Source organism: Melitaea cinxia, chromosome 18 (genome assembly GCF_905220565.1).
Source record: "Melitaea cinxia chromosome 18, ilMelCinx1.1, whole genome shotgun sequence".
NCBI classification, from domain to species: Eukaryota; Metazoa; Arthropoda; class Insecta; order Lepidoptera; family Nymphalidae; genus Melitaea; species Melitaea cinxia.
Window position 1 is genome coordinate 14043790 of NC_059411.1, and position 13972 is coordinate 14057761.

Consider the following 13972-nt stretch of genomic DNA (forward strand, 5'->3'; position numbering starts at 1 on the left):
GAAGAAGAGTTCTGTCTGTGACCATGATCAAATTTCGTTGTGGACTCTGGAATTATCTGTGAAAAATATTATCGGATTTTTATCTAAAATCCTCTAAAATATGAATGATAACATGAGGTTTTTGGATAAATCAATCATCGTAGGCTTAAAATAAATTTGTGGAGTGTGAGAGTGACTGTGTGAAGGGTTTACTAGAAAATATTTCACAAAAATACGCTCCACATTTGCGGCACTTGGTAATTATTTATTTTTTCTTTAAAATTTTAATAGCTATGTGTATAAAATTGTAGACTGTTCTAACACCTATGAAGAAAGAATTATAAAATTATAGATTTAAAATTTTTGTACTCTATTGTTTTGTATGTTCAAGAGTAGTTGTCCTTAATTGAATATTCAAATTGTATGTAGTTGGATTAACTACATACCTACGTGATCGCAGTCACGAAGTGCATTCTTTGTTTACATTAGTCAAATACCTTCAAGTTTCGGCCCTTTATAATTTAAATCATATTTTGACCTAGTTTTAGTGTTTATGTAACCCGATCGCTAATACGATACACATAACTATGTATAAGTTATTATAATTTTTACGAATTCGAACTTAACGCTTCCGTGTTTCTATCAGTGTAAAAAGTGAAAATATGGCGCATTGAAGAATTCAACTTGTTTTTGAAAATAAGCATTCCAATTTTGAAAAATAAGATTAACAAAAATGGCAAGATACTATGAAAATACGACGATTTTCAACTTTAGCTGGGATCAAGTCGCTCGAGGTTATTGGAAGAGATATCCAAATCCACAAAGGTATCTACTTGCTTATTTATACAATAAATGTACTTTGATTTGTGAAACTTCTATATTATTATATATATTCTACTTACTGTATTTTGTATATATTTTCAGTACACATGTGCTATCAGAAGATACTTGGAGTAGACAAGTAAAGGATGGATGTTTGTACACAAAAAGACTGCTAACTAAAACAAATAGGGTACCAAAATGGGGTGAAAGGTATGTATTATTTACCTAGCTTTACATAAACATAAATTTAATAAATTTGTAGATAATTTTTGAAAGTGGTCATTATTAGATTCTTCTGTTTAGGGTTAAAAAAATGTATTCTTTTCAAACTAAGTCATTTAATTACTTTGTTAATAAATTCATCACTCATCATCATCATCATCATCACTTCAGCCTATCCCAGTCTACTGTTGGACATAGGCCTTCACAAGTTTGCGCCAAAAATCGCGTGAACTTATGTATGTTGCCTATAGTCACCATGCTGGGCAGGTGGGCTGGTGACCGCAGGGCTGGCTTTGTGGCACCCAAGACGCTGCTGCCCGTCTTCGGCCTGTGCATTTCAAAGCCAGCAGTTGGATGGTTATTCTGCTATTGGTTGGCTTAATAAATTAGTAACTTTTACTTGTTATCTATAGTGGAATTAGAAAAATGTGTTTTTTTTTTTTTAAATTATCATAATATTTCTATTATTTATGTTTTTTGTTTATTGGCATTAGTGCAGAAATGCCTTTGTAAGGCAGAGAGGAAAATATACAAAGGAGATTTAATTGAGTTATAATTCATAAATTTTGTTATATTATTTTTACATTCAAAATCTAATGTGTATCTATAGCTAATATAATTAACATAGACATAAGATAATTTCCATGCACCAGGGTCATATTCAAGGTTGGCCAAAGTAAACATCAAGGCCATCAATAAAGATAATGTAAACAAAAATATTTACAAGTAACTGTCTATAAATTGGGCAATAATGGGTGGTAACCAGGGTCTTTTTAATATGTTAATATGAAATAATATTAGGTTCTGAAAGTGCAGTTCTTTTTTTATAATGTTTGATAATATTAATAATGATTATATAATAATAATCTTTTTTGTATCTGTTGGTTTATCAAAATGGATTTAACAACATTTGAATTATACAAATCCTTTCAGCGTCTTGAAAGGCAAACATTTATTAGCAACTGTTGGGTAACAAAAGATTGATTTCATCAAAACGATTTTTGAACAAAAGATCACTTAGTGTTACACAAATATTATCGTAAATATTATGCTATGTGAGATATTTTATTTTATCTTGTTTTTATGAGTAATATAGATAATGAATGATAAATGAGAGGTTACAATGTATGTATAACCTTCACCTCTGTACAGCTATCTCTAAGAATAAGTAATTACACTTATTTTTTATGTTATAAAGCGGTAGGAGTCATAGTAGATTTTTAAAACTAATCATATCCATTCTTTTAATACACCGGATATGACAAATATATATATTTTTTTATGTCACTAGGTCGGCAAACAAGCGTACGGCTCACCTGATGGTAAGCGTAGCTTATAGACACCTGCAACACCAGAAGTATCGCAAGCGCCTTGCCGACCCAATCCCCAATCCCCCAGGAGCTTGGTCACCTTACTCACCAACAGGAACACAATACTGCTTGAAAACAGTATTATTTTGCTGTGATCTTCTGTAATGTCGAGGTACTACCCCAGTCGGGCTGCTCCATATTTTGAACAGGAAAATTCCTGCTGTGCCCTACCGATAATTATTGAAATATTTGAAAGAAAGTTCATTTCTAGTACTACAAACTTAAAATAGGTTTTAAGAAATTTAAATTATTATAATATCAAGTATTATAGCAATTATTATATTAGTAATAATTTAGTATTATAATTAAGTTTTATAATATTATTAGTTTTAGTATAGATTAGATAAATATAGTATAGGAGTGTCATGTACATATGTATACAAGTCTCTATTACAGATATTTAAAAAGAAATTATTAAAAAAAAAATAATTATTGTAACCATGGTTTGAGATATTAAATTTGTTCCAATCCTCAGCATGTTACTTCAAAATATTGTTAAATAAATTCAATTTAGGAAATGACCACTTTTGAAAATTACTTCCTCATATTTTTTTTAAATCTGATCAAACTTTTTTTTCATTGTTACACATAATATTGGTGAAATCATCACTCACATCACTTCAGCCTATCGCAGTCCACTGCAGGACATAGGCCTCCCCAAGTTCGCGCCACACATCCCGGTCTTCCGCAATCCTCATCCAGCCTACACCGGCAATCTTACGTAGATCGTCGGTCCAACGGGCCGGAGGACGTCCCACACTGCGTTTGCCAAGACGCGGTCTCCACTCTAGGACCCGTCTACTCCAACGGCCATCGGTCCTGCGACACAGATGACCAGCCCACTGCCACTTCAACTTGCTAATTCTGTGGGCTATGTCGGTTACTTTCGTTCTCTCGCGGATAGTTTCATTTCTAATCCTGTCTTTGAGAGAGACTCCAAGCATAGCCCGTTCCATTGCACGTTGAGCGACTTTAAACTTGTGGACCAGTCCCTTGGTCAGTGTCTACGTCTCGGCTCCGTATGTTAACACAGGCAGGACGCATTGCTCGAAAACTTTTGTCTTCAAGCATTGCGGAATCTTCGAAGTGAAGACTCGACGGAGTCTGCCAAACGCCGCCCAGCCCAACCGAATCCTCCTATCGGCCTCCTTCTCAAAGTTGTTGCGGCCTAGTTGGATAGTATGGCCTAGGTAGATATAATCCTGAACAACGTCAAGAAGGGTACCACCGACCGATACCGGTATCGGTATGACTTGGTTGTTAAACATAACTTTCGTCTTATCCAAGTTCATACAGAGACCGACACGTCGGGAGGACTCGTTTAGGCCGGCCAGCATTTGGCCTAACTCATCCAGCGTCTCCGCAAAGATGACAATATCGTCGGCGAAACGAAGGTGAGAGATGAATTCACCGTTGACGTTGATGCCCCGTTCCCCCCAATCCAAGGTCTTAAAAACATCCTCTAGCACAGTGGTAAACAGTTTCGGTGATATTACATCCCCCTGTCTTACCCCGCGCCGGAGGGAAATAGGTCTTGTTCTTTGGTCATTGACATGAACGGTCATCGTCGCCGCGTCGTACATAGATTTTAGTACCTCGATGTATCGCCAGTCGATATGACATCTCTGCAGAGAGGCCAGGACAGCCCAGGTCTCGACGGAGTCGAAGGCTTTCTCGTAGTCCACAAATGCCATACACAGCGGTTGATTATATTCTTCCGTCTTTTGGATAATCTGCCGAACAGTATGGATGTGGTCCACGGTGCTGTAGCCATTTCGAAACCCAGCCTGCTCTGGTGGTTGGAATTCGTCGAGTCTTCTGGCGAGACGATTCGTAACAACCCTCGAAAACAGCTTATAGACGTGGCTCAGAAGTGAGATCGGTCTTTAATTCTTTAACAGAGACTTATCGCCTCTCTTAAAGAACAGCACCACCACACTCCTGGACCACGCCTCCGGCGTGGTACCTCGGTGGATGACGGCGTTAAATAGTCTTGCCAAGGCTTTCAGGACAGGTCGCCCTGCGGCTTTAAGGAGTTCAGTGGTAACTCCGTCATCCCCCGGGGCCCTCCCGTTTTTAAGCTGCCCGAGCGCTGCACCAATCTCATCCTCTTCGAAGTCCGTGATACACTCCGAATAATGGCGCAACAATGGTGCCCGTGGATCTTCGGTGTCCCAAGTCGCAGGCTTGCGTGCGCTCGACGAGTACAGCTGTCCATAAAAATTCTCAACCTCTTCTCGGACCTGAGGGCGAGAGCAGACGGTTCTGCCATCTGCTGTTTTAAGCTTCGCAAGAAGGCTTCTCCCCAATGGTCTTTGGAAAACTTTGGACCCCCTATTCTGCTCAATCAGAGTAGCAACCTCTCTCGTATTTGAGCAGCGGAGGTCTCGGCGAATAATTTTCCGTACCCTCTTGGAAAGAGCCCTCTGTTCTGGCGAAGCAGCCGGCAACTCGCGCCTCTGCCGCATCAGATCCAAGGCTTCGGGAGAAAGTTTGGACTGCTTCGTTGGCTTTGTTGGTGGAAAATGCCTGCGACCCAGTGTACACACCGTCTTCACCACGTTGTCGGTTATCTCGTCCACGTCGCTAGTAGTTTCCAGCGAATCGAATCGGTTTTGGAGTTCCAACTGAAACTGCTCGGAGCCACATAGTATTTGGGGCAGCGTAGGTCGGAGAGTAGATTTCATCAAGCGGGTCCGCTCCTTTCGGAGACATATATTCAGAGTGCCCCGTACTAGCCGGTGGTCGCTGCCGGTGTTAAACCTGTTAACCACTGAGACATCTCTGAATATATGCCTTTTATCCGCTATGATGAAATCTATCTCGTTCCTCGTCACAGTATCGGGGCTTTGCCATGTCCACCTCCTTTGGGGCTTCTTCTCAAAAAATGAGTTCATCAAGAAGAGCCCCTCCGATTCGAGGAAGTTGACAAGCGTCTGCCCCCTGTGATTCCTGTGCCCCAATCCGTGTGGTCCGATGCTCGATCCGTCGCGGCCTTGTACTCCCACTTTAGCGTTGAAGTCTCCCATAACAACGCTGTAGAAGGTCGAAGTAGTGCCATGTATGGCCCTTGTAATATCTTCATACAAGGCTTCGACTTCATCGTCAGAGTGTGCCGAGGTCGGCGCATATACCTGTATCACTTTCAGGGAGTACCTGTCGGTGAGCTTAAGTACAAGGTACGCTACCCGGGTCGACACACTACTGACTTCCACAACGTTGTTAGTGAAAGTCTTGTGAACCAGAAAACCGACGCCACCTTGGGAAAGCCCATCACCTTCACGGAAGTAGAACAAGTGCCCTGAGTCCAGGATCATCGTGTCCTCTCCCTCTCTTCGGACTTCAGACAACCCCAGTAAGCTCCACTTAATGTGACTAAGTTCTACCTCAAGCTCGGTGAGGTGATGGTCCAACCGTAGCGTGCGTCCATTATACGTAGCCAGGAATATTTTTCTATGGCAGCCTCCCGTACCCCGGTGATTCTTGGCACCCTCTACCCCACCGTTACCACGGCCGCTGCCGTAGCCGGGAATAGTGGGGCTGCCGGGAACTGAGGGCCTTATTTTTAAGTTCGAACTCATGGGGGTTTTTGCCCATAGTCACCACGCTGGGCAGGCGGGTTGGTGACCGCAGGGCTGACTTTGTCGCACCGAAAACGCTGCTGCCCGTCCTCGGTCTGTGCATTTAAAAAGCCAGCAGTTGGATGGCTATCCCGCCATCGGTCGGCCTTTTAAGTTCCAAGGTGGTAGTGGAACTGTGCTATCCCTTAGTCGCCTCTTACGACACCCACGGGAAGAGATGGGGTGGCTAAATTCTTTAGTGCCGTAACCACGCAGCGCATTGGTGAAATCATCAACATTTATTTGTTTTGTTGTCAGGTGAATAAATGAGTTATATTTTTGTTGACTTATGATGAAAATCTCTTCAATTGAGTGTAGTAGAATTTCATATGTGACGTAAATTGTTATGATGTGATAAATAGCTCATCTTGTTATTTATCTATTTATAGATTATCTTGATAAACACATATATGTTAACGTTTTTGGTATTCATATGTAAGCATTATTATACTTGTCTAGTGTAAAATATTGGTCTTTGTTTGATGTTAATAAGTGTGAAAAACTAAAACTAGCCCATTGGAGCAATTGGCAGCGGCTTTTTACTTCAGTAATGGGTTCGATTCCCACGTTGAGACTGGGTGCTATGTTTATATATGTATTATGTGTTCCCTATGACAGGCATTTAGTTGCCTTCTGTAGTACCAGATGACTGTCTCTATGTTTTAATTTTTTTTTATAAACTAATTATAGGAGGTGAAAATATTTTTTTCAGATTTTTCAGTGCGAAATCAGTTAAGATAATTGAAGAGAGCATAGTTGATCCAGAAAAAAAGGTGTTAGTCACGTACACAAGGAACTTAGGATACACAAAAGTTATGGTATGAGTTTTTAACATACAGCATAATAGTATATTTGTCATGTAAATTGCTTATATCGGACCTTTATAGATTAGATTACGTTTGGAAACATTTCGTATATTTTTGTATAGCTGATCATTATTATTGGTAAATTTCATTATGTTAAGTGACTAGCTTGTTGATGCAGTTTAGAGACCCTGCTCTCTGCTCCGGAGATTTTGGGTTCGATTCCCACCCTGAGTTTGGGTGTTAATTATTTTTATTTTAAGTGATATGCCCTTATAACTAAAATTGGTGTCAGTACTTAATCATTTAGCAATATTAAAATAATATAATGTTAAGAAATGTGACTTAGTACAACAAAACGGATAAAAGTTTCTATATAAGCGCACCAATTGTTACAACTTATATTTAACCTAGGACTTCTATTGCTTCACAACCTTGACTACTAATATTCTTATAACTCGTAATTGTTATAAAATTACTTTTGTTCTCATTTTCTATATTAAAAGTAACAATAGTAAAAGTCACTGCCAACTGGCATCGTTTCGAAATATCCTTCTTGAAAGCCATTTTAACCTGGAGAAGAAGAAGAAATATCCTTCTTACATTTTTGTCTATCATATTTTGCCTTATGTTCTTATTTATTATATTTTATTACTTGGTTATTTAGTTAACCAGCAATTATTATGTAAGATATTAGCTACCTAGCTACTGCGACTTCGTCTGCGCTGAATTTAACAAAAAAAGCAATTGTTTACTTTGCAGAGTAATAAAATAAATAAATTTCAAATATAAAAGTAGCCTAAGTTACACTTTACTACATCAGCTATCTGCCAGTGAAAGTCTCGTCAAAAATCGGTCCGGCCGTTTCAGAGATCAGCCGAAACAAACAGACAGACAGACAGACAAAAATTGTAATAAATGTTATTTTGGTATATGTACCTTGTATACATCCATATGCATTTAGTAAAAAGCGGCTATTTTAATATTACTATGAAAATATATATCTAATCGCAGCCTATCGCAGTCCATTGTTGGACATAGGCCTCGAGTTCGTGCGAAACATGGCGTGAACTTAAGTGTTTTGCCCATAGTCACCAATTTACAAATAGTAGAAAGTAGTTAAAAGTAATATATATAAAATGTAGCTTAAAAATTATGCTTAAAAAATGAAGATTAGAATTAATCTAATTTGTTGTTAGATGTTTTAATTCTGACTTAATTTCAATAATATGTATTTTAGGTAGTCCTCTATCGATGTATCTTATAAAAATTTAGAAAAAAAAACCAATTCAAAGAACGTAAGAAAATTGGGACACTTCACATATAATCAGACTATATCTATAAATATATATGTTCCACTAATTAGAATTCTTTGTAAATTGCTTTGCAATAGTTGTTTATTTAAAATAAAGTTTTTTTACTATTATTTTTATTGTATTTGTTACAGAGTGTGGTGGAACGTGTGGAGTACAGGCCTTCAGGTCATGGGCAGACGATAGCCAAGCGATCAGCCTGGATTGATTCACAGGTGTTCGGCTTCTCGAGGGCCATCAGGGCGTTTGGAGTTGAACGGTTCAGGAAGAATTGTAGTCAAATGGTGTGTATGATAACTTTTACATAACAATAGCTTGACAGAATTTTTTTGAAATAACTCGCCTTAAAGTTATGATTTATAACTTTGAGTCATATTGAGGGTAGAAGATAAACATACGCTTCAGCCAGTAATATCCCATTGCTGGTCATAAGCCTCTTTTTCCATGTAGGAGAAGGATCAGAGCTTAATCCACTACGCTGCTTTAATGCGGGTTGGGAAGATAAACATACGGTATGTTTATTTTCTACCCTCAATATCACTATAATATGGAGTCTATAATTATGGAGTTTGATTGTAATAAATTAATAAAAGTATATACATATATGGGGTATTTCATGCCAAATCAACCACTTTTAAACTCGACGCCTTTCGATCTGGCCAAAAGTTTTCCATTCTTTTCTAGCCTTCGGAAAACCATTTTTTTTTATGTCACTAGGTCGGCAAACAAGCGTACGGCTCACATGATGGTAAGCGATTACCGTAGCTTATAGACGCCTGGCAACACCAGAAGCATCGCAAGCGCGTTACCGACCCAATCCCCAATCCCCCCAGGAGCTCTGGTGACCTTACTCACCAACAGGAACACAACACTGCTTGAAAACAGTATTATTTTGCTGTGATCTTCTGTAAGGTCGAGTTACTACCCCAGTCGGGCTGCTCCAGATTTTGATACTGCTTCAAGCAGCACTGAATCAAGCAGTGTTGTGTTCCTGTGGTAAGTAATGTGACTTGAGCTCCTGGGTGAGATCGGAGTAAGGGTCGGCAATAAATGATTATACTTCTGGTGTTGCGGGCGTCTATACGCTACGGTAATCGCTTAACATCATGTGATGTTTTAGAGACTATTTCAATGTTTTGTATCCAACCCATAAACTAAGTGGAAGGGCACTACACCTTGGGACACCGAGGTTGCTCCAGGAAGTCGTCGGCAACGTGAAGGGTCTGCTAGGCTTCCTCGAGGAGCTCGGCTGGCACGAATAGTGCCCACCAGCCGATCACGCAAAAAAGGCGCACCGAGACGTCGAGTTGCGGAAAATAGCCCGTGAACAACAACAACAAACTAAGTGGAGCCCGTCGGTTCCAGGTGAGCGGCTTCAACGACGTGCTGGCGGGCATGTTCCCGCGGCCGGGCGCGCCGCCCGTGGCGCAGGCGCTGCGCGACATGCGCGGCGCGGCGGCCGCGGCGCGCGCCACCGCCAGCGCGCTCTCGGGCGTGCAGCGCAGCTAACGCGACTGAGAGGTAGGACTTTTTTCTTTTTTTTTTCGAATTGTACAGTGCTGTTGGCCCTAGCGGCCTTTACAGCGTCACCGGTGAGAGGGGCTGGGTACTATAGACACCGGCCGCGATGGAAGAAGGGGAGCCCTCTGGGAGGATCGCACCTCGGCTTTAGAGCGTCGTCGGAGTGGAGGAGGCGCTATGCGGAGCGCTGAGACGACTTACGGACGATCCGCTAGGCGCCTAGGCGCGTGCGAGCCGTCAGAAGGGGACCGGGCTCCGGGCGAGGGGGTAGTGTCGGCGAGGGGGTAGGGCCAACGACGCGCTTGCGGCGCTTCTGGTGTTGCAGGCGTCTAAAGGCTACGGTAATCCGACGTTCCGTCCGCTTGTTTGCCGAACTAGTTATATATGAAACAAAACAGTACTACAGTGGAGTATAACATGTAAACTAATGCTATAAAGCTGAAGAGTACGTTTGTGGTTGAAAAATTCTTTTTATGGCGCAGTCCATTTACCGAGTAAAGATACATAGAATTCGAAAATATATTTTTTAAATTAAATTAACACCGGTGAAACTATGGCACATCTAATATACAATAACAAAAAATACTTAAGGACACTGTTACCAGAGACTAATTAAACATGACTAGATCTGTGTGACATCCTTGACTTAACATATCAGTGTTGCACACTGCACCTTTTGTCAGAAATTGTAAAACATGTTATATCTATTAAATCCCAGTGCCCAGTGTGACCGATTAAGCTTCTCCTTCAAGAGTAGAATCTTTTGCCTAGTTGCGAGACATGCCTACTGCATGATACAAATGTACTGCATGATACAATGTTGTTTGTAACAAAACGAAAAACGCTAGTAAATATTTAAAAATGTTGTTATGTTCAGACCTGATTTAAATTAAATAAATATTCTTTTACAGGAAGAGAAAGCTGTCCATCAAGAAGATGAAAATGTGTCCAGCTAAAGATATGAAAAGTAAGAAAGTATGAAACTTAAATTATGAATAACGATTGCATAATATGTTTGTACAAAAAAACTCAACGAGTACGAGTTCAAATGTTCCATAGATTTTAAGATTTAGTCAAATATGTTCTTGGGTAAATGTTAAAAGAGTGTTCAAATAAGTTGCTCCTTTCTTTGTAACCAATAAAAAATAATTTTGTCTTAATTATAATCTTTAAGCATTATGCTAAATTTTTAAAGCAGTAATAAATTTCAACTTAAAAACTTTAAATCGTAAAGTAATCGATATGTAATATATACAATAATAAGTATGTTGTGTGATACTTGATCAGAAATGCATGGATAATGCTTCAAGAATATGAAATTAATTGTATAAAATACAACACTGCCGTCATTCACAAATACATTTGTGCTACTCGTACCTTAGACAATGATATTACAAATGTTTCAATAAAATATTAAAGTAAGTCTATGTCATATTAACATCAAGTAAACTCTTAAAATTTCACGTAAGAATTAACAAATTCGATAGAATCATAAATTTTTATATTTATGTACTAGCGACCCGCACTGGCTACGCATGGGTACACCCACAGCTAAAAAATTAAAAATAATTAATATTTGCAATGCAAGCGCAAAAAAATATGTTTATTAACGACATCACATTACAAACCTCTAAAACTATCAGTGTGCTTCTATTATATTACGCAAGTATTATATATGTAAACTTTCCTCTGAAATGATTTTATTTACTAAAGAAAACCGCATCAAAATCCGATGCGTAGCTTTTAAGATCTAAGCATACAGACAGCGGGAAGCGACATTCTTTTATACTATGTAATGATAATGCTATATTAACTTCACTCTACACTAGAGTTCATTCATGAATCAAATAGTATGTACTAATTACTGTATTTATAGAATAAAAACTAAAAAAGTAGTATTATAGTAGATTACACAATATTTACCCGGTGTTGCTAAAAAATGACAAAAAAAATTGCTCGATAGTTGAACACATTGTTTTTTTATTTTGCATTTTATTGTAGTATCATTGTGTACCGCATTCCAACTGTGGGATTTTTATGTGAACACAGCACTCTTAGATTGAATGTACAGTTGTAATATGTCACACTTTGAATGAAAATATAAACAGCTTAAAATTTGTAAATACCTCATGTGATTTTTCGGATAATAATGTGCTTTAGGACAACTAAAATACTAAAAAAGTAAAGGATTAAGAAGAAAAAATATTTTTTGTGTATTTAATAATGATAAAAATGAGTTTAACTTGACAAAAATATTAGCAAGATATGGTTCTAATGAAATTGAAAATCAACTGAATCGCTTTAAAGTATGATTTGAGCTCTGGAATAATATATGGCGACAATGCTATCAATTAGACAAGTTCCAATCAATTCTATAAATGCGAATCGATTAGACAAATGCGAATCGATTAGACAAATGCGAATCGATTAGACAAATGCGAATCGATTAGACAAATGCGAATCGATTAGAAAAAGGTCGAAATAGCTGAAAGTTTTGAATAAAATCGCCACGATTTCCATTTGATAGTCTGTTTATATGTATATTCTCCTTTTTGAGGCGATGTAAATCTCTAAATGTTATTATTAAAATGCTTGTACATAAATCGCTTGTAAATTTATAATTAATATGTATTAAGTATATTCCATATTTAGTAATTTAGATTATTTATTCCTGAGTTGCCAGTCAACATGTTTGATTTTGAAGGAATTGGATATGAAATGCATTTTAAGTGTATAAAAATTTCAGCAAAATGTGTCACCTTCTAAAATGGATTGCATGATATTTTTGTACCCACGCATTTTAATGTAGTATTAAATAATGATAAACAGCATAATGCTATTGTAATTAAAAGTATCATGTGCTATATTTTAAATTGTCTCCTGTGGGAATATAGTAAATATGTAATTAAGATTTAATGTTAATTGGTAACCTTTAAAATTAGAAGTAGTTACCATTATATTGTCAAAAAGAATAAATATACTGATAATTAATGAGTCTACATTGCTTTTTGTGTTTTATTCTATAGTTCACTGAATAATTCTATCCTACAACAGTACCTATATATATAAATACGCTTTAGCCTATAATATCCCATAGGCCTCTTTCCCCATGTAGGAGTAGGATCAGAGCTTCCACCATAGTTACTAAACACTGCGGGTTGGCGTATATACTTTCTACTATTAGTAACGATCGCTACACCTGATATACATGATAACAAACGGGTCTGACAGCTTAACGTGCTCTCTCTGGAATCGAACCCGTGACCGGGTGTTTAGGTGCCACCGACACGGGATACGGACCTTTATACCAGAGCAGTCGTCAACAAGGCCTAGGTCTTATTTTTAAAATACATATAACTATATATATATATAAAGGGGTAAGACAGGGGACGTAATATCACCAAAACTGTTTACCACTGCGCTAGAGGATGTTTTTAAGACGTTAGATTGGGGGGAACGAGGCATCAACGTCAACGGTGAATTCATCTCTCACCTTCGTTTCGCCGACGATATTGTCATTTTTGCGGAGACGCTGGATGAGTTAGGCCAAATGCTGGCCGGCCTTAACGAGTCCTCCCGACGTGTCGGTCTCTGTATGAACTTGGATAAGACGAAAGTTATGTTTAACAACCAAGTCATACCGATACCGGTATCAGTCGATGGTACCTTTCTCGAAGTTGTTCAGGATTATATTTACCTAGGCCATACTATTCAACTAGGCCGCAACAACTTCAAGAAAGAGGCCGATAGGAGGATTCGGTTGAGCTGGGCGGCTTTTGGCAGACTTCGTCGAGTCTTCACTTCGAAGATTCCGCAATGCTTGAAAAAAAAAAGTCTTCGAACAATGCGTCCTGCCTGTGTTAACATACGCAGCCGAGACGTGGACACTGACGAAGGGACCGGTCCACAAGTTTAGGGTCGCTCAACGTGCAATGGAACGGGCTATGCTTGGGGTTTCTCTCAAAGATAGGATTAGAAATGAGACTATCCGCGAGAGAACGAAAGTAACCGACGTAGCCTACAGAATTAGCAAGTTGAAGTGGCAGTGGGCTGGTCATCTGTGTCGCAGGACCGATGGCCTTTGGAGTAGACGGGTCCTAGAGTGGAGACCGCGTCTTGGCAAACGCAGTGTGGGACGTCCTCCGGCCCGTTGGACCGACGATCTACGTAAGATTGCCGGTGTAGGCAGGATGAGGATTGCGGAAGACCGGGATGTCTGGCGCGAACTTAGGGAGGCCAATTTACAGCAGTGGACTGCGATAGGCTGAAGTGAGTGAGTGAGATATATATTTTAATAAGCTTTAAAGTTAGCAAAAAAAAGA

The 13972-nt window shown here is 39.0% G+C and overlaps 1 protein-coding gene across 1 annotated transcript; it reads left to right on the top strand.

Moving 5' to 3' along the window:
- Nucleotides 1–12: 12 nt before the first annotated feature.
- LOC123662279 (protein preli-like) lies at nt 13–9638 on the top strand. The gene is made up of 6 exons (XM_045597142.1): nt 13–236; nt 626–804; nt 904–1011; nt 6726–6831; nt 8264–8413; nt 9495–9638. The coding sequence occupies exons 2-6, from the start codon at nt 713–715 to the stop codon at nt 9636–9638; spliced, it is 600 nt and encodes a 199-aa protein (XP_045453098.1). The 5' UTR covers nt 13–236; nt 626–712.
- The last annotated feature ends 4334 nt before the right edge of the window (nt 9639–13972 follow it).